Source organism: Simochromis diagramma, unplaced genomic scaffold, assembly GCF_900408965.1.
Source record: "Simochromis diagramma unplaced genomic scaffold, fSimDia1.1 OVJJ01000604.1, whole genome shotgun sequence".
Lineage (NCBI taxonomy): Eukaryota > Metazoa > Chordata > Actinopteri > Cichliformes > Cichlidae > Simochromis > Simochromis diagramma.
The window spans coordinates 5,301,435-5,327,825 of record NW_024387416.1 but is presented as its reverse complement, the minus strand read 5'-3'; the positions used below and the strand labels follow the sequence as shown (position 1 = coordinate 5,327,825).

General features: G+C 41.7%; 1 protein-coding gene across 7 annotated transcripts; it reads right to left on the bottom strand.

Annotated features, from left to right (window-relative positions):
• Positions 1-371: 371 nt before the first annotated feature.
• Positions 372-26,326, bottom strand: LOC120721703 (interferon-induced very large GTPase 1-like). Of its 7 annotated transcripts, XM_040012186.1 has the most exons (9): positions 26,109-26,326; positions 20,048-20,101; positions 19,847-19,955; positions 18,578-18,817; positions 10,202-10,459; positions 9,308-9,565; positions 7,300-7,557; positions 6,655-6,912; positions 372-6,458 (listed from the first exon to the last, which is right to left on the bottom strand). In XM_040012186.1, exons 2-9 carry the CDS (start codon positions 20,072-20,074, stop codon positions 1,795-1,797), a joined length of 6,072 nt encoding a protein of 2,023 aa, XP_039868120.1. In that variant the 5' UTR covers positions 20,075-20,101; positions 26,109-26,326; the 3' UTR covers positions 372-1,794. The 7 variants fall into 7 exon arrangements, with proteins under 7 accessions (XP_039868120.1, XP_039868122.1, XP_039868121.1 ...); XM_040012188.1 differs by lacking the exon at positions 6,655-6,912 and having other exon boundaries at positions 373-6,458; positions 26,109-26,325; XM_040012187.1 differs by lacking the exon at positions 9,308-9,565 and having other exon boundaries at positions 373-6,458; positions 26,109-26,324.
• Between the last annotated feature and the right edge of the window lie 65 nt (positions 26,327-26,391).

Below are 26,391 nucleotides of genomic sequence, written 5' to 3'. Positions count from 1 at the left end.
ACAGCCAGTTGCGGTGAGTAAAAAGGACACTTTTTTGTTATTTCAAACATTGGGCCTGTTTATTCTGGGGTTGTTATTTGTGTGGCAAACAAGGATAGTGGTGGTTTCCCTGCTTCACCTGTAACTGGAATCACAAGGGCTGGTTTTTCTTAGTCTACTTCAAGTTTAAAAGACTTTATTTCGCTCCTTCCAACCCAGGGCTTATTAATTCAGAGCTTGAAATTATAAAGTCAGTTAACTCTGAGTCACTTTATTCTGTGTCTGTCAGCACTGAGACTGTTAACTTCGGCTCTGAGGATTTGAAGTCTTTCACCTGCTCCACTTGTTCTACAACCATAAATACAGTCAGTCAGCTCAGGCTCTACTCAGTCAGTCACTCAGCCTGTAGCTCTGCTGTTAGCTTAGTCTGTTGCTCAGCTGTTGGTGCAGCCTGCAGCTCAGTCATCCATTTTGCCATCTGCTCAGCCTGCAGCTCAGTTACCTGCTCAGCTTGCACACTCTGTTCTGACTTTGGCTCATAGCTGGTAACTAGCTTTCTGGTCTGGGTAAACTTATGGTAGTGAAGAGATGGAGAGAGCCGTCATAAGTTTGCACCAGAAGAACTTTATTTATCTGGAGGCAGTGAACACAGTGTACAGCTAAATACTAACATTCGGCTAACAACTAAGCCTGTTAGACTCTCTTTTCCGCTTTTTTTTTTCAGCTTTTCTCTCACGAACTGAGTGCAGGCATCTATGATGCTGTCAGCCAGTTTTTGCAACAGTCATTATGTGATCTTCAATGTTGAACAGCTTGCTGACTTTGTGTTTTAATTGGTTGTACAATCCTTTAGCTGTATATTTGAAAGGCTCATTACCACAATCATGCAGATTTCTTTGACTTAATAATTCACATGCATTCACATGGCTGCAGTAACTACTACAAAAAAATCCCAAAAAACAAATGGTACAAGGGCTTTATTTCTCTTAATTTCCCCAAAATAATATGAGGCATTACCCCTCTGTGAAAACGCTTTTCCCCCTCTGTCTCTCTTTTACACACACAAAAATACATACCTTAAGTTTGTCGGTAGAATAAGTCTAATTGTTATTTGTCATCGCGCTTTATATAACAATGAAAGATCACACACACATACATACATACATGCGTGTGTGTGTGTGTGTGTGTGTGTTACAGATTACAGATACAGTTACAGATTTTTATGGTCTGTTGAATAATAATCAACAATGAAGGAGAAGCACTACTGTGAAATTGAGTCTGGATAAGTGGCAGCTGACTTCAATTCATTTGACAATGGTCTGTAAGAGTAAAAATTTAAGAAGGACTGAGAGTCTTTGATCCACTGATCTGAGTTTGTGTCTAGTAATAATCTCTGTCTGCTGCACCAGAAACAGGAGGCAGCTTCTTCTCCACCTAATCATCACCTTACACATTTTTCAAAAGCCTTCTTATGGTAAAAATGTAATTATGTGACATTAGGTATGTAAGTAAAAGAAAGGCAAATTCACATATAGAGCAACAAAATCACATACTCAAATGATCTTGAATGTGTAAATATTTGACACCAGATTCCTCACAGAAAAACTACTGTACTGAGTTTCCATAACATTTGAGTCATGTGTTATGTGTGTCATGTGAGCATGACACACATATTTAATAATTCAAAAGATCATTAGTGACTGAATGTATATATTTTTCTCAGGTTTTATTATAAAGCCTTAAATTTGTTTTTGTTTTTTAAAATGAAAAAACAAAACAAAAACAAAATGAAAGATGCACACAGAATGCCAGTTGTTACTTTATGTTAAATGACTCTTTGAGACTTTTTTCTGCCTGTTCTTTTCTGATTTTTGTCCAAGGTTTAGGAATATCAGCAGGTTCTGCATTATATTCTTTGGCAAAATCATTGTTGTACTTTGCCATTATAAATTTCCAGTGGTCTGATGCCTCAAGGCTCACATCGGGAGGGATTTTCCAGTCTCGGTAAATTTCCTTGTATCTCTTGTAAGGGTGCCATTCATAGTTTGTAGCACAGCATTGAAAGTGTCTGTTACTGACCACAGAGGAAGAGCATATGTCAGTGACAAGTTTTTTTGTACCACTCCACCTACAATTACCCAGACCCTTTGGCCGATGCATTGAAGCAAAGTGCTCAGTATGGCCTCCTCCTCCTGCCTCACAGGGAGCTTTGCAGAATGGACACTGTTTGCCACAACCAACCAATTTGTTAAAAAGCTCATTTTCAGGTTGCACATGAAGGCATTGTAGTTTTGTTTCAAAGTTCAGTATTTGAAACTCTTTTTTGAGATCTTCTGCCATGTCCTTTACACACTCTGTGAGCCAGCGAGCAAACTGTTCCTTGTCAGCATTATTCAGGATCATGAAAGTACCAAGAGCATCCTGGGAAATGACCAGTTTTTCACCAAGTTCTTTACAAATATCTTTAACAAATGTCCCCAATTCAGAATCAGTATTTCCTGTTTTGGCTTTATTGATGGCATCATTTATGCTTCTGATACATGACTGGAGATGTTGGTGCTCAAACTCAGATATTGTTGACGCAGCTGAGAAGTGATCCAGTATTTTGTTGAGTATCGCATTCTTTACATGACCCTCATATGAGCAAATGTATCTCTGGTAGCTTTTAAAATCATCCTTTGAAAGTAAATCCAGTAAAACTGAATACTGGAAGGACATTCTGTTGCTGAGCTGCTCACGTGTCAGCATTTCACTAGTGATATCCTGTCCCAGGAAACGATTGATAAAGTCTACAACAGCAGGCTTCAAGCATCGGTTGGTGAATTCTTCTGCCTTCTTCTGACACTGGTCTCGTTCATGGTACACATCAATGAAATCATCACAAAACTTTTCCTTGTTTTTCATCAGACATATGTAGGGATCATTTTCTTGGATGAAATCTTCGTGCATTTTCTGAAACTCTCTGGCTGCAAATCCACAAATGTGCTGTTTCAGAGAAACTTCAAACTTAATGTCTGTTTGAACATCTTTATAGTTTTGTAGTTTCTCATCAATGATGTGTAGGATTTCCTGGATGTAAGTGTCAGAGTAATTGCTTTTTTTTTTCAGCTTTTCTCTCACGAACTGAGTGCAGGCATCTATGATGCTGTCAGCCAGTTTTTGTACAGCCATTGTGTGATCTTCAGTGTTGAACAGCTTGCTGACTTTGTGTTTTAATTGGTTGTACAGTCCTTTAGCTGTATATTTGAAAGGCTCATTACCACAATCATGCAGATTTCTTTGACTTAATAATTCACATGCATGACTTCCCTTGTATGACAGATTTATTCTTAGGCAGTGAGATACGCTTGTGAAGACATCTGTAATCTTTTGTCTGGAGAAGGAAAGTTTCTCCAGTGTTTCATTCCACATCTTATCAAACTCTTTTTCCAGCTCTTTGTCGTTCATCTGGGCTTTTTTCTTTCTGCATTTATCTATCAAAGCACAAACTGCACCTTCAATCTGTTTTGTGTGGTTCTCTTTGATTTTATCAATTTCTGCCTTTCCCTCTCTGATTTCTTTTGCTGCTGTGAGCTGATTAAAAACAGATCTCTCAATTTCTTTTCGAAGGCTCTTTGCACAGTTTGAGAATTCCTCTCTGTATCCTTCAACCAGATAAACATGACCCTCTTTTTGCTTGAAATATTGAGTCAGATTTTCAAGAAGTGTTGTCTCCCATTTAGACAGCACTGTGGAGGCTTCACTTTTCAAACATGTGAGAAATTCTGTCAAGTTAGAAGATTCAGATTTTGCGGCAACTGTACCAAAATTGGAAATTCTTGTTTCTGCGGTTGTTACCCAGGTGTACATCTCTTTTTTGAATTCCCACTCCCATTTGTTGAATTCTGTGCAGAGTCTCGTGTATGCATCAGCTACGAGGCTGTTTCTGAAGCTGAAGATGAAGTTTTCGTGCTTTACTGCAGTCCACAGACTTGTCACCCACTCTTTAAAATCCATGATATCATTAGCAGATGACTCACAGTTTCCCAGCAGTTGGATGATGTTTTTCTTGAGCTCATATACAGCCTCACTGTACCCTGCACTGACTGGTGCCATTGGTGGGTTTCCATTCCAGAGTCCAGGAATGTACCAGTTCCCAGTGTCTGGACTGTACTCCATCACATCAGTGAAGCTCTTGTTCTCCTCTTTCTTTTCCATTTTGGCTGCTGCCTGGGTCATCTCATTCAACTGTTCCAGGAGCAGTTTCCTGTCTCGTAAGTTCTTCTCATGGGCTGAAACATCGGACACATTCTGGTGAACAAATTGACATTTCGGCTTTTTGCCCACCTCCTTCATCCTGAGAAAAGCATGCACAACTATTTGTAGGATGTCCTTCATTTCAGTTGAATTCTCCATTGCAACATTAACAATGGTGATATCACTCAGTCCCACAACAAGTGTAGCAAGCTCATTGTCGTGCTCATAGCTGTTGTCTAGTTGTGCAAGTTCTGGTGACTTTAAGCCCTCGGTGTCAATGATCAGCATGAAGTCACAGTTTAGGACTTTTTTCATGTCTTCATTGATTTTGATGAGCAACATAAAGGCACCTCGAGTACATCGACCACTGCTGACTGCAAACTGCACTCCAAACATGGTGTTAAGGAGAGTGGACTTTCCTGTGCTCTGAACTCCAAGAACTGTGACTACAAGTATCTTTCTGTTTGGAGACACCAAGTCACTGAGCTGAGAGAGAACATCACTCACCCATCTGAGAGGGATGTTGGATGCATCTCCATCTACAAGCTCAAGAGGAAATCCATCAAGCAACAACTCTGCACACAGTTTGGGCAGATGCTGCAGCTGTTGACGTGCTGGATCTGTTTGTGAAAGGGACAGTGAAGCTTCATAGATCTGACCCATTTCACGGAAGAAGTGTTCAGTCCCCAGTGAGCTGTTGGAAATTTGTCTGTCAATTTCTTTGATCTCCTCTTTGTTCTCAGAATTGTTGCATTTTTCTTTATATTTTTCCTGAAGTTCAGAAAGTTTTATGCGAGACAGGTTATCGAGGTTCATTCGCATCCATTTCAGGAAATAAAACCTCTCTGTTCCTGGGCTTGATATTGCATTGATGAAACATGTCATAGCTGTCGACATGTCATAAGAGTTCTGCCTTTTCCGCAGTTCTTTTCTGTCTTCCTGAAGTTGACTTTTGTAATCTTCTATATTTCCAGAGCCAACTTTTCGAAGGCGAAATTCTTCTTTCTCTAAGCAGGTCAGTTCTTTCCATATTTCTCCTTGCCGAGGAAGGTGATCTTCTTTGTATTTAAGGATGTCTTGAATTTCTGCAGTGATGGCTTCTGCATGTGTCTTTGCAGTCTGGCACTCTGGAGAGTCTTCATCAACCAGGATTCCCAGGTCATGGGCAACGTCTGCCATCTGCTCTATTGTCATCTTCCCTTTCTTTTCTTTAATTACATTTCTAACTTTTTGCCTCAAATATTTCACAAAGTCTGCATCATTTCTTTGTTTTTTCCTAATAATGATATTGTTCTTAGTTAAGTGCAAATTAGTTTCTACCTTCTTTAAAGCATCCAAAGTGCAGCGTTTGCTCTCACTGTTACCCACCAAGAAGATCTGTGCCTTGTGGCGTTGGTTAGTAAGTAGACTGCACTCAGAGTCCAAATTGTCAAAGAACACAAAAACTGCTGCAGATGTCTGACACAGAAAGGAGTATTGTGTTTCAAATGAAGCAATGTCCCCACGAAGGTTAGCTAAAGCCACTGGTTGACTGAAAATATCAATGTTTGTGTTTCCACAAGGAAGATACCAAGTAATTTCAGTCAGTCCGTTTGAGATTCTTCTTGGACTGTCACCACACTCCATGTTGTGGTGAACAAAGGTGTCATGGTACTGCTGAGAATTGCTCAGAAGCTTATTGAGAAGTGCTGACTTGGACAAGGAGCACTCACCCAGTCTGACAAAGGAGATCATTGGAAGTTCAGAGAGAACGATTCTGTCTTCAATGAAGCCCTTGGATTCTAACAGAGACGGAGGTCTGTACTTTTTAACAATGTCTCTCATGGCCCACAGCATGAGTGTGCACTGTTTTGTATCACAATTCGGAAGCAGCAAAGGCACAGAAAACTGACATGTGGACATTTTTAGTGCCATTTCCTGATGCAGAAAACCATCAGAACACAGAAAGAGAGCAGTGATTATGTCGAGTGGGTTTGGCATGTCATCTGTGTTTGAACTGTCCAAATCCTCTGCATTCCCTGTTTCATCATCAGACTCACAATCTGATGTACATGTCATATTCCTAGCTGCCACATTAACCATCATCAGTTTCTTTAGAAAATACCATGGGAAGTCTGAGTTACTCTTGGCAGGTTCATCATTGATGGTCGTCTTATCAATTTCAAGTATTTTGCTCAGTGACAGTTTCTTTGTGTAGTACTGTTGTAAACCAAGATCTTTTAGTAAGCACTCCAGGTGTGTCTCTGTGGATAAAAAAAATCTGTTATTTCATTGTCATTTTACAACATTTTACATATCCAAAATCAATCTTTTTTAATTCAAGATCTTAAATACAATCATTCTCATAGCATTCTATCAAGAATGAGTACAAAGTACTAAGTTACAATTGTGTACACTTCATTTTTTTAATTTGTTTTTTTCTGAAATATATTAACTCACCAGTGTCTGCAGTAATGCTGACTCCACTGCTTCTAACGTTCTCAAACACAGAGTAGAGAGTGAATGTGTATTGAGTTCCAGCAGTGAGAGATGAGACAGTGTGAGTTATTGGTCCATCTTCATTTGGAACACTGATGTCTGTCTCTGTATCGTTAAACTGGAGAATATAGCTGATGTTGTTGTTGACTTTATCCCACTGCAGAGTGATGCTGTTCTCATGATATTCTACTGTTATGAAACTGTCAGCATTTGGAGGAGCTGGAACAGGAAGAAAAGAAAGACAAAACATCTGTGTAAAGTACATTTCTACTGAACTAATCTTTGATATCTAAACCTGCAACAATTAATCCAGTATCTGATTGCGTCCATCCCCTCCTCACATCATTAAAAAGGCCAACCAGTCAACTTTACATACATTTTATGAGGTAACAATGCAAGTATGCTTACTGTAGTTATCTGGTTGTTGAGTTTACCGTTAGAATTATTAACTGTATTTTCTGTCTTCAGACTATATTTTCTGTGAAACAGCACAGTATCATGAAAAACCTATTATAACCTGTGAATATATTCTAAACTAATTCACTGAACTGCAGAGAATGGCTTTCTTTTTGCCACAGTGCATATTGTTGAAATATATGTACTTACCAGTGACTGCAGTAATGCTGACTCCACTGCTTCTGACGTTCTCAAACACAGAGTAGAGAGTGAATGTGTATTGAGTTCCAGCAGTGAGAGATGAGACTGTGTGAGTTACTGGTCCATCTTCATCTGGCACACTGATGTCTGTCTCTGTATCATTACACCCGAGAACAAAGCTGATGTTGTTGTTGACTTTATCCCACTGCAGGGTGATGCTGTTCTCATGATGTTCTACTGGTATGAAACTGTCAGAATTTTGAGGAGCTGTAACAGGAAAAAGGGTGGAAAAAATCAACGGCTTCATCTAAATATCAAACTACTTAAATGAGTTCTAGTTTATAACATTTTTGTTTGATCATTTGTCCATTTTGTATCCAAGAGTGAAATCTCATTCAGACTGGGTTCATCTGTCGAGTCATTGTGGTGGTGTCCGCCTCTCAATTTGGTGGGCACTGGCTCCAGAGGTGAGTTTGACTAAACAGACCATCCTCTGGACGCCGTTTAGTTTGTCCACCCCAAGGCCCTATATGTATATGTTATGAGAGTGTAAGTAATGTGGATGTCTCGGTTGTGGAATATAATTGAGGCACAGGTGGCCAAGAGGGGACAGAGGAGGAATGCTTCCCCTGCAACTCAGTGACACACCTGTACCTCTTGGCCCTGCATGTCTGGTGGTGTGATGGAGTGGGGAGCTGGGGTGGGGGGGTCAAAGTACCCCCTTCCTGGGTCCAGCTCCACCGCTGAACCTGATAGGCACCCCCATTCCTTGGAATCCACCAAGGGCAGGGGACCGGGCCTATCTCAACAGGGGAATGAAGAGTTGGGCCTGCAACAGCTGCATTTCCAAGCCTCACAGAGCCCAGGGTGGCCCCGCCGCACAGGAAAACTACACCCACCCTAACATTCAATCAACTACCAGACTACATAAGACAATAGACATCCAGGTTGAGTTCATCCTCCACCTCTGCTAGATCCCTTCCCTTCCTACAGAATGATCTCATGGAGAGCAGACCCCCCTGCAAAGGATGGTAACAACCTCCCTGCCAGCTGAAGAAGCCCACAGTTCCTGCAATGCACCACCACCCACAACCCTGTTGACACACCAACCAGGACCCAAGCCCCCAATGCTCAGCCAGAGCCCCAGCCCAGAGGAGCAGGAGGAGCAACCCCAGAACCCCAAGTCCCCAAGCCCGCCGTGGACCCACCCAGGGGCAGATAGGCTATCAGGCCGGTAACCTACCTCAGCAGAGATCCTCCCCCAGACCTGCCGAACTCAGCCGCTAGAAAAACACCACCCAAGAGCCACCAGAGCCCCATCCAGGTCATCTGCACAGCCCCCCAGGTTGATCCCCCAAGAAACCCATCCCTAGGGAATCCCCAGACACCCCAAGCCTGTATCTGCCCCCACATCAACCACAATAACAAAGGCGGAACAAAACCATGACCCCCCACCTCCAGTAGGTGATGGAGCTGATCAAAGGAGCCCAGAGGGATTGATCTAATGTGGTGGTAGATGCTCTATCAAGACTAATATGGACTATCAGATGGTCTCTATATTTGTTAGAATTAAGATTTTTTTTTTCCAGTTCATGAGGACAGTCTTCTTGGCAATGGATAGGGCGGTGAGAACCATATGGAAAGTGTTCATATCTGTAGTGACATCATCCAAGGTGCCCAACAAGCAAACTACAGGGGAGGCTGGAATGTTACATTTCAGACACTTTGATAAGTCGTCACATATCCAGCGCCAAAGCCTCTAAACTGGTGGACAGAACCAAAGAGCGTAGATATAACTGTCAGGTGTATTGCCTTGACAGTGTGAGCAGTTGTTAGAAGACCTAAAGCCCATCTTAAACATCCGTTGACCTGTATAGAGCACTGTATGTAGTATTTTGTATTGTATTAATTGCAGACTGGGATTTCTAATCAATTTAAAGGTTTTTAAGCATATAAAGTGTGTGAGGATAAAGAACACATTTCACCTCTCCTTATTGATTACACATTTGTAACTCACCAGTGACTGCAGTAATGCTGACTCCACTGCTTCTGAAGTTCTCAAACACAGAGTAGAGAGTGAATGTGTATTGAGTTCCAGCAGTGAGAGATGAGACTGTGTGAGTTATTGGTCCATCTTCATCTGGCACACTGATGTCTGTCTCTGTATCATTAAACTGGAGAATATAGCTGATTTTGTTGTTGACTTTATTCCACTGCAGAGTGATGCTGCTCTCAGTTTGTCCTGATGATATGAGGTCTTCTGAATTTTGAGGAGCTTAAAAACAAAAGGAGCAACAGATGACTTGATCAGCTTATTGTCACTATTGTTATAGTGACTGTCTAGAAAAAGAACCACTGGTGATTTTGTATGCTGACATCAGTACATCATGTCATAGTTTTAAGGTGGAACACAAGATATCTTTCCTATCAAGAGCCCGCAGTCGGGGCTCACAGCCAAGCCAAAGAAAAATGTGATTGGACAGAGAAAGTTACAGTATCTGGGGTACCAATTCAGGGCTGGGCAGGTGTGCCCTCAAATAGAAACACAGCGACCATTGCATCCCCAAGACCAAAAAAGAGGTGAGGTGGATGTTGGGGCGGGTTGGCTGCTACTGGTTCATTCTGAATTTTACAGAGCTGACCTGCCCCTTAATTCACCTCATCCAAGCAGGTTACATCAGGCAGCTTATAGCCTAACAGACCTTGGACTTTAATGGAAAGGATATCAGAGGCGACAGATGCTGGAGGACATGACCTTGTAATGTCTAATAACTGCAGACGCAGCACACTGAGGTAATTTTGAGAATAAATGCTACCTGCACAGTTGAACTGAAAGTTGGAGTTGTGTAATGGGTTTCCCATCACTGTTGTCTTACAAATGGGTTAAACCAAACCAACTTCATTAACTCACCAGTGACTGCAGTAATGCTGACTCCACTGCTTCTGATGTTCTCAAACACAGAGTAGAGAGTGAATGTGTATTGAGTTCCAGCAGTGAGAGATGAGACTGTGTGAGTTACTGGTCCATCTTCATCTGGCACACTGATGTCTGTCTCTGTATCATTACACCCGAGAACAAAGCTGATGTTGTTGTTGACTTTATCCCACTGCAGAGTGATGCTGTTCTCATGATGTTCTACTGGTATGAAACTGTCAGAATTTGGAGGAGCTGTAACAGGAATAAGGGTGGAAAAAAATCAACGGCTTTATCTAAATATCAAACTAACTAAATGAGTTCTAACTTCTAACTATAACATTTTTGTTTGATCATTTGTCCATTTTTTATACAAGAGTGAAATCTCATGCTGAGTATTAGCTTTACTTTTTAATCTTATTCTTTTTCAATATATAATAAAGTTGCTATCAAACAGATAATATCATTATAGAATTGCATTACATTTTATTTTCAACTCATGAATAATCCTTGCACAAAATATGAAAACATTAATTTTTGGTGCAAATTTGTATTGTTACTCATTCAGACTGGGTTTATCTGTTGAGTCATTATGCCGGTGTCCGCCTCTCAATTTGGTAGGCACTGACAACAGAGGTGAGTTTGACTAAACAGGCCATCCTCTGGACACCGTTTAGTGTGCCCACCCCCAAGACCCTATATTCAAGGTTCAAGGTTCAAGGTTCTTTATTTGTCACATGCATAGTTATACAAGTATAACACACAGTGAAATGTAGCCTGACACGCTCCTCGACATGTGCAAAAAAATTGTGGGGGGGGGGGGGGGGTGTAGAGGAAAAACATATATATATATGTATATATACATATATATATAGTATATACATTGGGTGAATGTGCAGTAGTAGCAGCAAGCAGGTGAATTCTGTACATTAATATGAATAGACATCTGACTATTTTACAGGATAGACAATATAAACATATTTAAAATTAAAGGAATTGAAATGTACATTGTGCCTTGGTTTAGTGTCTGGAAGAGTCCTGACTCAGTCAATTATAGATGATGTGAGAGGGCGGGTGTGTGTGTTTAGGGCACGGATGGCTTGGGGATAGAAGCTCCTCTTGAGTCTCTCTGTCCTTGCCCGGATGATGCGGAACCTTCTACCAGATTGCAGAAGTTGGAACAGTTTGTTGCCAGGATGGGACGGGTCCTTCAGTATCTGCGCTGCTGTAGTCCGGCATCTCCTGGTGTAGGTGTCCTGAAGCGGGGGGAGAGCAATCCTGCAGCAGCGTTCTGCTGTACGGATCACTCTCTGGAGAGCTTTTTGGTCCTTCACACAGCTGTTCCCAAACCACGATGTCATGTTCTGTGTGAGGATGCTCTCCACAGCGCCTGTATAGAAAATCCTGAGGATCTTTGGAGAGACCCTGAACTTCCTCAGTTGTCGTAGGTGATACAGGCGCTGCCTAGCCTTTTTGGTCTGGACCTGAATGTGGGCAGCCCATGTCAGGTCTGAGGAGATGTGGACACCAAGATACTTGAAGGACTGCACCCTCTCCACTGGAGCTCCATTGATGATAATGGGCTTGTAGTCTCTGTGCTGACCCCTTCTGAAGTCCACCACCAGCTCCTTGGTCTTGCTGACGTTCAGCTGGAGGTGGTTGTCCTGGCACCACGATGCCAGATTCTTCACTTCATCCATGTAGGCCGCCTCATCGTTGTTGGAGATGGCACCCAACACCACTGTGTCGTCAGCAAACTTCACAATGGTGTTGGAGCCATGGGTGGCCACACAGTCTGAAGTGTAGAGGGAGTAGAGCAGTGGTGAGAGGACACATCCCTGAGGTGCTCCTGTGTTGATGGTGATGCTGTTGGAGAAGCACCTGCCCACCCTCACCACCTGAGTTCTGCCAGTGAGGAAGTCCAACACCCATGCACACAGACGGCTGTTAAGTCCCAGATCCCTCAGCTTTGTGAACAGTCTGCAGGGCACTATTGTGTTAAACGCTGAACTGTAATCAACAAACAGCATTCTCACATAGTTACCCTGTTTCTTGTCCACATGGCTGAGAGTGGTGTGTAGGACGTGGGCGATGGCATCCTCTGTGGATCTGTTGGATCTGTAGGCGAACTGCAGCGGATCTGTGGTGTCTGGGATGGAGGAGGAGATGATGTTCTTCAGCAGCCTCTCAAACACCTTCATTACTACCGAGGTCAGTGCAACTGGCCGGTAATCGTTCAGGGATGAGGGTTTGCTGTTCTTGGGCACAGGGATGATGGTGGATCTTTTGAAGCATGTGGGGACCACAGACTTCGCCAGGGACTCGTTGAAGATGTAAGTGAACACACCTGCTAGCTGGTCAGCACAGCAGCGCAGCAGACGGCCGGTGATGCCGTCTGGCCCCGCCGCTTTCCTTGTGTTCACTCTCCTATGTGCCGCTCGGACGTCATGCTCCGCGATGCTGGTCACCGGTCTCTCGCTGATGACGTCACTGTCCTCAGTAGTCAGGCGGTAGATAGCATTAGCCGCCTGGCTAACCTCGAAATGGGCGTAGAACTGATTCAGCTCGTTGGTGAATGCAGAGTCAGCGTTGATCAGCGCAGTGTCCCTGGCTATGTATGTGTTATGAGAGTGTAAGTAATGTGGATGTCTCGGTTGTGGAATATAATTGAGGCACAGGTGGCCAAGAGGGGACAGAGGAGGAATGCTTCCCCTGCACCTCAGTGACACACCTGTACCTCTTGGCCCTGCATGTCTGGTGCTGTGTGGTGGTGTGCTGGAGCAGGAGTAGGGAGGCATGTGGGGATGGGAAGGGAAGGATTGGTGGTGGTGGTGGTGGGGGTCAAAGTACCCCCTCCCTGGAGCCAGCTTCTCCGCTGAACCCGGTAGGCACCCATGTTCCCTGGAATCCACCAAGGGCAGGGGACCAGGCCTATCCGTACCGGGGGCCACAGCAGCAGCATTGCCAAGCCCCAATGAGCCCGGGGCAGCCCACCCGACCCTGCCACAGAGGAAAAGTACACCCACCCTTACATTCAATGAGCTCCCAGACTACATAAGACAATAGACACCCAGGTCGAGTTCATCCTCCACCTCTACTAAATCCTTCCTCTAAATACAGAGTGAACTCGTGGAGAGCAGACACCGCCCAAAAAGGATGGTAACAATCTCCCTGCCAGCTCAAGAGGCTCCCACTTCCATCGATGCACCAGAGGTCCCCCAAACTAGGGCTGGACCCTTTACAAACCACCTTTAGTTCCATTAGAGCAAGCTGAGAAACATTAAAAAGTGTAACCCTAGTCACGGTTTATTAATAAAAATAACGAAAATTTCACTAGGCCAATATTCCCACCACTCAATTCATGCCATCGGTAAGGCTAGAGCCAATGAGTTGAATGGACTTTTGAACAGATTCAACACTGCTGTAAATGCTCACCTCAATACTGACTTAACTATAGTCAGCCTGTAATCCACAGCCACACCGTTCTCTCTCCCCACATTGCACCATAGCCTCCTGTGAACATCCTGACATTCCTCCCCCACCTGTCACATTCATTCATGACCAAGTTCAGAGGCAATCAGAAGACTCTACTCAGGCAAGTCTGCTCAACCAGAAGCAGTGATTGCCTGTGTCCTCAAGGGCTTTGACCCCAGCTTTGTGGAGTCTTTCATAAACTGTTCATGATGTCAAGAATCAGCTGTGTGCAGGCAGAGAAAGACCCAAATGCAAAACTCACGGAAGCAGGACGTGAACTCAAAGCTTTATTGCTTGATGAAAGGCAAAAAAAGAAACTATGCAAAACTAAACTGGGAAATTCTAATATTAATTTACTCAGGGGGACACAGGGAGAGACACGCAGCCATGAGAGAAGACGCGACATGGAACGGAGGGAGACGCGGACATAAATACACTGAAAGATAACGAGGAATGTGGGAGCACACGGGGAAAGCAGCTGACACGAATAACAATAATGAGACAGGGCAGGAGCAAACACAACATGACGTACACTGAAGGGAGACTATCAAAATAAAACAGAGGGTACACACAGATGCAGACTGGAGATGGAGAGAGAACATGGAGGAGCACAAGGGAGAGCACAAACATGACGAGCTGGGGAAGCATGATGGAATAAAACACAAGGAGGGAAACAAGGTAACCAAGTGAAGCAAGGCACAAGAACTCACAGACACACAGAGGGAGACAGAGGGCAAAGACACAAGGGGGAATCTAATAAACAAAAACTAAACAGAACACCCTAGAAACCACAGAATAAATCCTTAAAATAACAAATGAAATTAACATAATAGAAAAACACAAGAAAACTGAGAACCCTGGGTCAAAATGACACATGATGAGTCTGAGTCTGCAGAGGGTCCCAGCGCTGTGAAAGACATTCCTGTGTCAAAGACGCCATGTCCCCCAGGATTAAAGACCTGTGGTACTAACTTCCCATGTCATGAAAACCCTGGAAAAACTCATCCTTGTCCACCTCTGACCTATTGTCATGCCACATCAGAATCTTCTTCAGTTCGTTAACCAGCCCTACCTTGAAGCTGAAGACGCCATCATATTCATCGTGCTTAATCAACTGAGAGTCATGTTTTTCGACTTTTCCAGTGCATTCAATACCATCTGGCCGACCCTCCTGGGTGATACACTGACAGTGATGCAGGTGGATGCCTCGGTCGTGTCTTGGATTATTGATTACTTGATAAGAAGACCACAATATATGTGTATTCAACACTGTGTATTTGACAAGGTGATCGGCAGCAGAGGGACATCACAAGGGACTGTCCTTTCCCCTTTTCTCTTCACCCTCTACACCACAGACTTCAGCCACTGCACCGAGATCTGCTATTTCTGATGAGATCTGCTTTCATCAGAAATTTTCTGATGACTCAGTAAGCGTGAAGAGACAAGACCCCTGTTTCAATCTAGGGACGTGGACATTGTGGGGGACTATAAATACCTCAGATCAGTGGTGGTTTTTGATATGGGCGACATGGGCTGTTGCCCAGGGCGGCATCATTGTGGGGGCAGCATCATAGCATCGGCAAAAAAAAAGTTGCTCGCACCCATGCTGCCCCGGCATCATGCCACCGCATTTTGGGGAATGCATAGGCACCGAACGATTTTCTATTACCCATTTGCGAGGAGTAAGAGTGCCCTCCATTTACAAGGTGCGCCTGCTGCTTGCTGCACAGGGAGGAGAGGGGCGGGATCAATGTTCCCTCTAATTTTTCATGTGTCTGAGCGCACACACAAACTCCCTGAGCGGCCCCTTGGACCACTGTGAGCAACAGCAGACGTGTGCACTGTGGTCACGCCAGCATCGAATCCATCCAAGTTACATGGTTTATTAAAATAATCAAATTACAGCGTTTACATTTATGTTAGACTACTTTTAATTAACTGCTTTAGCCCACTTACAATGAAAATTTCAAAAAAAAATTGTTCAAGACCTGTGTAGTATGTTAACACTATTGAAATTAAAAATAACTTGAACTCCAATTTTGAAAACACAACTTTCGTTTTTTTTGTAAATAAAGCTCTGACTTGTATTATGAGTCTGTGGTCTGGGAGAGAGTCTGTAACTCTCTGTCTGCAAAATACAGTATATAATGACCAATGCTGGGCAATTAATTATATAGTTACTTCTTCAAAAAAGTAACTGAGTTTTGCAAACAATAAACAATAAATATTTTTGCACATGTTTGCCTAAAAATGCAGCCAAGGCGGTTTTTTTTAAATATTTCAAACTATTTACAGAACAATCAGGTTTATTTGTTCCCCTCCAAAAAATGATTTCTGTCCACTATGAGATAAAGGAGAACAACAGCCTGATACCTGCAGGCCTGACAGCAGGAGATGTATCACTCCTGTAACACCTGTAGCATTCAGCAGTCGCCTCATTGTTCTGACACACACAACAAAACTATTGACTACACTACACACTAACTACACAAGATTTGCGCTAAACGTCACAAATCTCTCACATCTCAAAACACCGCCGTCACTCCTAAAACTTCCCCCTTCCTAAACAACTGGTCATGGCCATGTTGCTATATCATTTTTTGATTGGTCAACATGGTACATTTTTCGACCAATAGGAAAGGGTGGGGTTTTTTTGGTTTTGGTTTTGCTCGCAGGCGGAGAGTGCTTTCGAGTGTTTTCCTTATAAAATGCCGTTTTTACCGTTTCTTCCTGCAGTAAATATAAACAACGACAGTATTCAGAAAGAAAACCAAACATTGCAGATGTTTTTATCATAACTCTGGTTTTACGTGGCTGATCAACACCATTTAAAAACTGGTATAAAGTTCACACTTTTCCCGTCAATTGTTCCGTCTGTCCTGCTCACATCTCCAATGGTTGTACACGTTGTCATTAACGTGGCTTCACTCCACATCAGCCACGCGGCTTTGCTCGCTAAAACACTGGTGTCTGCACATAAGGACGCTGTCATTGCCTGTCAACCACGTTGATTAGCTGCGTGTATACGAATGTGAATCGCATAAATGGCTGGACTATAAGGTGGCATCGTTCTAATCCCATACAGGAGCAGCCAGTCACTTACTAACTAACACTGAAAAACAGAATTGTTAAAGTTTTAATTTTAATTTCAATTCAGGTTAGATTTTTTTTTGAGAGCAACGTAGATTTTCTGTGCGCAGAGACCGTGCCAGCAGTGTGCAATTGCGCACGCACGGAGCTTAGAGGGAACATTGGGCGGGATGGCTGGGGATTTTCTTGCTTTTTATTTGATTCTACGCTTTAACAGACACAACGACTTCCCTTATTTCCATTTGTGACAAACATGCCGGAGATTCTCACATTCTTCTGACACCTTGCAAAAAAAGAACCAGCCAGAAGAAGAAATAGTTGTATAAAACAACAGCAAAATGAAAAATATAAAATGAGCCCATTTTGTGCATAAAATTGTAAACATTTCTCAGTTTAAACACTTGTTATGTTACTTATGTTCTGGTGTAAATAAACGATTGGCTCATGTTATTTGAAAGTCTTTTAGTTTTCATTTTGTTCAGCCCCAGTAACCCTGACTGGTGCAGGGTTACTGGGGCCTCACCTTGGAACCAGGACTGGGGAAGGAGCTCAACGGAGAGCGCCTGATTAATGGGTCTTAGCCCATGGGGCCCGGCTGGATATATTAAATGTCTGAATGGTCAAACTAACTGTAAAGTTTAATCCATTCACTTTATATTTTTAGAACTTAACTTTGAGTTTTTAAATTAATGGGTTAAGAGGTTTGCAGTGAAAGCTATCAAAATGAAATTCAACTCAGATTCATTTATATTTACTTACATATATTTATTAGGCAAAGACACTACAATGATACTGATATTGGGAGCTATCTATAGCTAACTAACCAAGTCAAAGTTTTTCTGAAGAAAGCGCCATTGCTTGGTGATACCAAGTAGATAGGCTCCAAGGGAAGGAGGGGGGCACCTAGTGGTTGACCTCTATGACCTCTACTCATTTATTGGTCTGCTCCCCTGTAGGCCCACCACCTCTAGGAGGTGCTGTAGGGGTTAGGTGCATTATGGGTCGGGTGCCAGTCAAGGATTGGGGGCCATGGAATGTCATCTCTCTGGTGGCTGAGCTGAGCTAGCGCATGAGGTTGAGAGATACTGGCTAGATATAGTTGGGCTTGGGCTCTGGAACCAGTCTCCTGGAAAGGGGCTCTTGTATCCCCTCAGTTTTCTGACTGCACACTGGAGGTTTTTTCTGGTGGACAAGTTTCCCTGTGCTTCTAGGTTGGAAAACAGGTCCTGACAATTGTTTGTGCTTATGTGTCAAACGATAATTCAGAAGTCACTGGGTGGTGTGCTTGAGGGTGCTACTGAGAGACTTCAGTGCTCATGTAGACAATTGTAGCAAAGTTTGAAATTTATGAAATGACTTTTCTGTTAAAAGTCGAATGCAAGAATAGACCGGGGGCACTGCCAGGCAGTCCCAGCACACCCTCAAAATACGTGTAGGTGTGCCAGGTCTGTCCTGCATACTCCCTTGCCATGTGATCCAACTCACCACCAGGTGGTGGCCAGTCAACAACTCAGCTTCCCTCTTCACCTGAGTGTCCAAAATATACAGCCACAGATCCAATAAGACAATTACAAAATTGGTCACTGAGCTGAGTTCTAGGGTGTCCTGGTGCCATGTGCACTTATGGACATCTTTATGTTTAAACATAGTGTTCGTGATGGACAACTTGTTCAGATCAGGGAGATTTTAAAACATTGACTTGTGGATTTGTTTCTCACATTGAAATTTGTGTTTACACTGAGTCCATGTATTCTAACTTTATGAGCTATTTTCTTACCTTTTTTCTAACTTTGTGCATATTTTACTTACTTGTGTGTGCAAGGCAGGGCACAGCATCCTCATTTTCTTCTGGATTCAGGCAGGACATTTCTTCCTCTGGTTTCCCGTTGCTGGGCTTTGGGCTGTGCGTGTTTGTCTCTTGAATGTTTTTTCCCTTGCTGCAGCTGGCGACAATGTAGTTCTTCGTTTCACCAGCAGGAGTGTCCAAATGTTGCGAAACGAACTCACTTCTGATATTAAACAATGTTGTGTTCACGTGACAACAAGGAACTGTGGAAGTAACAATAATGTGGAAAATCATACTATAATGATCATACTGTATGTATCATCATGTATGTATTATTTGTATGTTCTCCATCTCCTCCTGTCATGGTCCTGGGTCGCGGACCAAGCGTTTTTGAGTTTAGTGTCATTATTTTCTAGTTTCTTCTGATTTTGTATTAGTTCTTAGGGTTTGGTTCTTGTGTTCAGTGTTTTATTATTTCTACCTGTGTTCCCTCCCCTGCACTGTTTGTGCCCCTGAGTTTGTGTTGCAGTATAGTTTGTGAATTTCCTGTTTTACTTTGAAGGTCTTGTCTCATGTTAGTGTGTTCTGTTTTACTTCCTTGTCTAGTTACGTTCAGCTGTGTTCCCCTCTGGTGTGACATTACCTTGTTACCTTGTGTGTATTCATACTGTGTGCCTGCCTGTGTTCCTTGTCGCGTCGTCTGTGTAACCTGTGTAATTTGTCTCTCTGTTTTCCATTTTCATCCCCTGTGTCATCTCCATATGTTTTTTTCCCTGCGTGTTATTCTGTGACTTATTGTTTCGGGTTTTGTTTGCTATTAGTTTCCCCAGTTTAGGGTTATATTTAGTTCTGTCCTCGCCACTCCTGTATTTGTTGGCTATTCCCTACTGTAAATAAACGCTCACTCATATCATCAGCCTTTGCCTGTATTTTGGGTCCTCCTTCACTACACCACACGACTGCTGCCATGGCCGTGATACTTCCTAAATGAGCGGATCAATCTTGATGAAGCAAAAACATTACCTAGGACTCAGTGCCAATATTGTTTGAGTATACACATATATTATAAAAATCCCACAACTGTAATATATTGGTAACGTTTGACATTGTAATTGAGCACTGAATAGAATATCACAGTATAGAATAGGGTTTCACAATATAATGTATCATAACCTACTCAGTGACTGTAGCATATGTATGTATGTTCCCTATCACCTATGTTTGCTATTAATGTTAACGTTTTATTGTGTGATTCTGGCATAGCAATGAAAAGCATAAACATGATTTTTTACCTCCTGTAATGATGTGTTGAAAGTCTCCGCAGGTAGAGCATATTGGTAATGGAGGTTCATTTACTTCCTCACAGTAAAGCTCAAAATATAAATCTTGATCACTGATTGCCTTTTGAGAAGTGACACGTAAACACATAAACATACATATTGCAGAAACAATATCTCAAGAGGACAGAATTTCTGTTTCAATTTTTTTTTTACCTCCATAGTTGTTACAGAGTCTTCCATCCTATTGTTGCTCCAGACAGCTTCTCTCTGTTGACAGTTTTAGAGACCAATTATCAAATCTTGAAAAAAATGACACCCAATTCTGTAGCCTTCTCCTTCAACAATTGAACAGTTTTAACTCTGTCATCATCACATTAATCTTGATTTTCAGGCTCCTTTGTAACCCTGGGTCCAAATACCTGTGCATACATCTGCATACAATAATCTAACATACCATTTCACGATACATGATATCTTCTATTCAATACTTTTGTCTAATCAAAGTTTTAGATTCTGGTGAAATGTTTAGGCCTTAGCCTCAGAATAATTGTAAACTCAGACTGTTTTAAAACAGTCTGTAGCTGTTTAAGCTGAAACGTCCTCTTTCTTTGCTGAACTCAAAAACCTAGTCTCTATTATTTACAGTAATAATCATCTCATTATATAGTAATATCTGGCATACTATGAAATTTCACCAATCACCATAACAATGATAAAAACCCTTTGCATCTTCAGCAAAAAAGATGTGTACAGATAAAGCTTATACAACTTAATGCACTAAGTCACAGACTGAAACTTTAGTAGTAAAATGAAAAAGAAGCAAATAAGTATAATGGGCTTCACAAATTCACGCATAAAGCTTGTATACAAACATTTCGTGCACAAATCTGTGATTCATCACTATTTTCGTACTTAAATTTGTTCTTAGTCTACAAATTTAGAAGTGCATCATACCAGGCCTTTTGTTATACCCAGTGGAGTGACTGTGAACATGCCCCACTTTTGTAGGCCTGGTCTGATGCATGTAGGCCTGGTCTACTACTATTACTACTACTACTACTACTACTACTAATAATAATAATAATAATAATAATAATGCTTCCCATAGAAACAGATTCTAAAAAAAGCAATTTAAAATTAACATAAACATGTAAATGTTAAAAGAATGCCAAAATATCAAAACTATAATAAAATATACAAAAAAAGCCTAAATTAATGAGTTTAACAGGGTTTTAAAAGAAGTCACTGATAATGCAAGCCAGATTTCTTTTAGGCAGTGCATTCACTCTAATTGCCTTTTGTGTTTAAGAAGGAAGTGGGAACGATTAATAGGTTTCTGTTTGATGATCTTTGGCTGTGCACTGGTTGGGACAGAAACAGCAGTTTGAGTGTGTATTCTGGGTCCAGGCCATATAGCAGTTTTAGACTTAGTATCAAACAATAAGAAGAAGAAATATTAAAAGTTATACAATGGAATAAAAACAATTTCAAAAGAATGAGAAAAAAAGAAGGAAAAACCAAGTCACAAGCAAAATTAATAAAAAGAAGGGATACAGCCAGGGGACAAAGAACTTCTCATAATTCAGAGCAGCCAAGGGGCAGTGACATCCAAAATTTCATGGCACAGCAGCCTACACCTATTGCAGCATAACTAAGGGAGGATTCAGGGTCACCTGATCCAGCCCTAACTATATGCTTTAACAAATGGGGCTGGCTGCAAATTGGGACCTGTCAAGACCAATGACTGTAGAAAAGATGGACGATCTGACTGCACTTCCTCCCACTGTACAAAAATTAGCCAAAATTTCCCACTTGTGGGAGCTGCAATGTTGCTCTTTGAGCCTGAGTCTGCGCATAGTGACTTGAGGTGGAGTGTTTATGTCACGCTCCTGCCCCTAAACCCACTGGAGTGACTGTGAACATGCCCCTCCTACACTTTGTACTTACCCTGGCTGCAGTGTTGCCAACTTAGCAACATGGTCGCTATGTTTAGCAAGTTTTCAGACCCCCTTAGCGACTTTTTTCCAAAAAGCGACTAGCGACAAGTCTGGCGACTTTTTCTGGTGTTATTGGAGACTTATGACAACTCTTTCACGTCAAAGCACGTATTGCTCTTACTCTCAACAAGCAGCGGGAGCTGCCGTGGGCACCTCGCCCGTGCGAAAATGCGCACAGGCGGCAGGTAGTCCTCATGCAGCAGTCGCCCCGCGCTGATGTCAGAGCAGGTGATATTCACCCCTACGCGTACAAACTGCAAATGAATCGCACATGAGTGAAGTTTATCTGCTGATTGGTTTACTGCAACTGATGACTCAGTTTACCTTAAATTAAGGTAAATACAGCCACATCGCTATTATGAAAAAGATACACAGCTTAACATCTTACAGTTCTGTAACATCTAAAATAACTTTGTTAATTCGCTTGCTAGATTAACCGTTAGCAAAAGGAAGAAAATGAAATATCACGATAGAATATGGATAAAACGCACATGCGCAGTGCCTTTGTTTTCATGCGCACGTGGCTGAAAAAGCACGGCGGCGACGGAGAATGAGAAGGGCAAAAGCGGATTGTGGAATGAAATAGATGAAGCAGAATTGGTTTGTAAAAATGGTGCAACTTCAGTGGTGTGGAACTGGTTTGGCTTTTGTCCATCAGATACACACCAAAGCACAATTTTTTGTAGAACATGCAACGACCTGTCGTTATTACTGTATTTTTCCCACTATAAGGCACACTTAAAATCCTTTATTTTTCTCAAAAATTGACAGTGTTCCTTATGTATCAATTATGGTTGTGCTTACTGACCCTGAAGCGATTTTGTATGGTACACGGCACTTAAAAATCTGTCAAAAAATGTTTTAGCATGACTTTGGTAAGCTATGAAACCGCACCGCTTGACGGATTGTTGGAGCATTACAGCTACCGTAGTCAGGAGCCTTGCGTCGTAAAACGTACTGTGCTTCAAAATAATATTACCATACTGTGTGTGTATAAGGACCTCAAAATGGCACCTGTTAAGACATGCATACAAAGCGGATTTTAAACTAAGTGGAACATGGGAACAGAGCAGCTGCAAAAGAATTCAGCATTAATGAATCAATGTTACAGAAGTGGAGGAAGCAAGAAGAATGAGTTGAGTAAAGTTAGACTTATCTGGCTGTTTTGTTTTGCTTAGCTTAATGTGCCTTATGGTCCAAAAAATACGTATTTGACTTATTTATTTGGCACACTGCAGTTTAATGTTGCAAAGCACCTCTTTAAGTTTTTTGGCCACATTGCCCTGCCCTACTGCTAAGTGATGGTGGTCACTTTCAATACAGAGCCAATGAGAACCAAATGAGAATTGATAAGGAATCAAATAGATAAGTGATCTGGATAATGGAATCAAAATGTCTAAATTCTTATCAATTCCCATCCCTGCTCCTTGAAGTGGAGTAAATCAACAGCTTTGCATCTGAATTGTAAAGCTCAGAACACCTCCCCCACTCCACTACTTTTTTTACTTTTACTTTTTGCTTTTCTTAAAACTTTTTTCTTGTTTTTTACTTGTTTTGATCTTCAAAAGAAGGAGTTTGGCTAGGCCACGGTAAATTTAAAATCAACACAATATATTGAAAAACAAGTAGTGTTTATTTAATATTTTCCTTTTAAGAACCATAAGAGTGAAAAGAATAACCATTCCTTTGGTCAGGTACAAGGACAGAACACAAAGAGTAAAAAAGGAGGCAACAAAAACTATTGCTCAACACTACTTGACATTTGTTTTTAAACATTGTTTTTTTCTGGAATCTTGCCCAGCATTTATTACATTACACAAGAGGCTGAAGGGGGAGGTCGTGCTTTCCCTTTGGTGTGATTTTTGTTCAGTACTTAAATATATATAATAATAAATCCTATAACCTTACTGTGAGGTTTTTAAGGTGGCAGCTTAGACGCAGGGAGACACAGAAAATGATGCAGGATGACGCAGGGAGACACAGAAAATGATGCAGGATGACGCAGAGAGACACAGAAAATGATGCAGGATGACGCAGAGAGACACAGAAAATGATGCAGAATGACGCAGAGAGACACAGAAAATGCTGCAGGATGACGCAGGGAGACACAGAAAATGATGCAGGATGACGCAGAGAGACACAGAAAATGATGCAGGATGACGCAGAGAGACACAGAAAATGATGCAGGATGAAGCAGGGAATGAACACGGACATACCAGCAACGCACACCAGAAAATACAGGGCTTAAATACACACAGGGCAATCAGGAAAAGGGAGACCGGAGGGAGACATGGCTGGGATTAATTGGGCATAACGAGACAAGGGGAAGCGAATCTAGAAGCACTGACAAGAGACACAGAACTTCAAAATAAAACAGGAAATACACTGACTAAACTCTACACACGCAAACTTAACACAGACTGGGGAGACAGAACATAGGAACGTGAAACGTGGAACAGGAGAGTACAACGGACACAAACACTAGGGATAATCATAAAAAGCAACCCAAAATAAACAAAACCACAGAATAATAATAAACTTAAACATAAACACGGAGTCCACAAACTCCGGACCATGACACCTTCAGTAATAGTAATAAATCACACAGCAATAGTACATTCATGTAGTTGTAAAAATCATGATAATATATTAAGTAATCCAAAGTAATCAGAATACGTTACTCTCACTGAGTAACGTAATGGAATCCTTTACAAAATACATTTTGGGGCATGTATTCTGTAATCTGTAGTGGAATACATTTTAAAAGTAACCTTCCCAACACTGAATGGCAGTATCGCGTCTTATCTCAGTACTCAATACTAAAACCACCACAAACCACAATGTACCAAAAACATCAGAGCAATGGCAAAACAGAAGGGTCGAGAATATGGAGGCATAAAGGGACAAAGACTTTGAAAAGTGTGGGAGCATTTAACAGAAAACAAATTTGAATCCAGACTGTGCAAACTGTTCTGTCTTGAATATATTTATATGCTAATGAGACAAATAAGTAGCCATAGAAATTGTATTTTGATTGTTATTGTGAAGCTTTTATTTTGTAGTGATGGGAATTCCGGCTCTTTTTAGAGAACCGTCTATTTTGGCTCGGCTCACTAAAAAGAGCCAACTCTTTTGGCTCCCAACCAGCTCTTTAGGTTGTTTTGTTGCTTTAATTAATTTATTATCAAGAACAAAATAAAATTATGCACAAAAGGAATTACTAATGTAAAAAAACATGGTTTTATTTATATATGTTTATAGCTACCTAGATCACTTAAATTACACAATTGAAAGCATTTGTCTTGTACATGCTTTGTCTCTAGGGGCCACCGTAAATATACTTTTATTTATTCACTCCACATAAAATGTAATAAATAAATTATAAAATACAGAAACCAACTATTTACATTTTATTCATTTCAACTTTTAACTGCTTAAATTTTCAGCTTTTTCCTTTGAACAAATTTAAAGTGAAACAACACAAAACACTGCAAACCACAACACAATAAAATATAAATTAAAATATGGGGGGGAAAAGGGGGGGGGAAAGAACGCCCAGATCGTTAATTAAGGGAAAAGTTGGCATTTAGAAATATTAATATCACACTCAACTGACTGCGTTTTATCTTCCCATTGCACTGATGGGTGAACAGTTCTTAGGTGCCTGTGCATGTTGTTTGTGGAGCCGGCTCTATATGATATCCTTTTCTTGCAGACTCTACACTCTGCCTTTGTTTTGTCAATAAGATTGAAATGGTTCCAGACTTTGCTTCTTTTCTTGGTGTCACTCATTTTCTTTACTGTACCTTTCTAATGGGAGGGTGTTGTCTCTTGTTCTTGCTCCCGGCTCTCTTTCTTTCCCTCTCCCTCCTGCTCTTGTTGTGTGCTATTGCTGCTGCAGTGTAACTACCGCCCCGCCCGCCCCCTCAGCTCAGCGCTAAGCAGAGGGGGCGCACACGCAAGGCTCTGTTTGGTCTCTGCTCAGCGCAAACACAAGGATGACTTGCAGCATGAAGCGAAAAAAAGTGAAAGAGAGGGCAGGAGAAAGAAAAAAAAAACCCCACGGCTCCCAATAAGGAGCCGGCTCGCATCGTTCACGAGCCATTTCGTTCGCAACCGACAGATCACTAATGGCTACGCATTTGAAATCATTAGGCTGATTATTGCTGTTACACAAAGCATATCTGCTATGGTTTTGGTTTTTAGTCTTCCATGTCATGCACATAACAGAAACAACAGTGACAAAAAATGGCTTAAAAATGACAAAAAAAGCATACCTTTATCAAAGAGATCTGTCAGTTTCAAACATTTCATTCTGTCATCCAGTTTTTGGGGGTTTTGTTGTTTTGAGTTTCCTGTTTTTGCCGTGTTGGCAGTAGAATTGTTCTTCCTTTTACTGTTGACGTCTTTGAGTGGAGCAGGGGGATTGTGACCACTCGTTTTATGCTGTGAGGTTAACTCTTTCCCTTTCACTCAAGATCATGTGATTTCTTCTAAAGCCTTTTACAGTAAACTGCATCTGATGATATGGTGCAGAAAGGTTTTCTGCTGTGTTGCAGA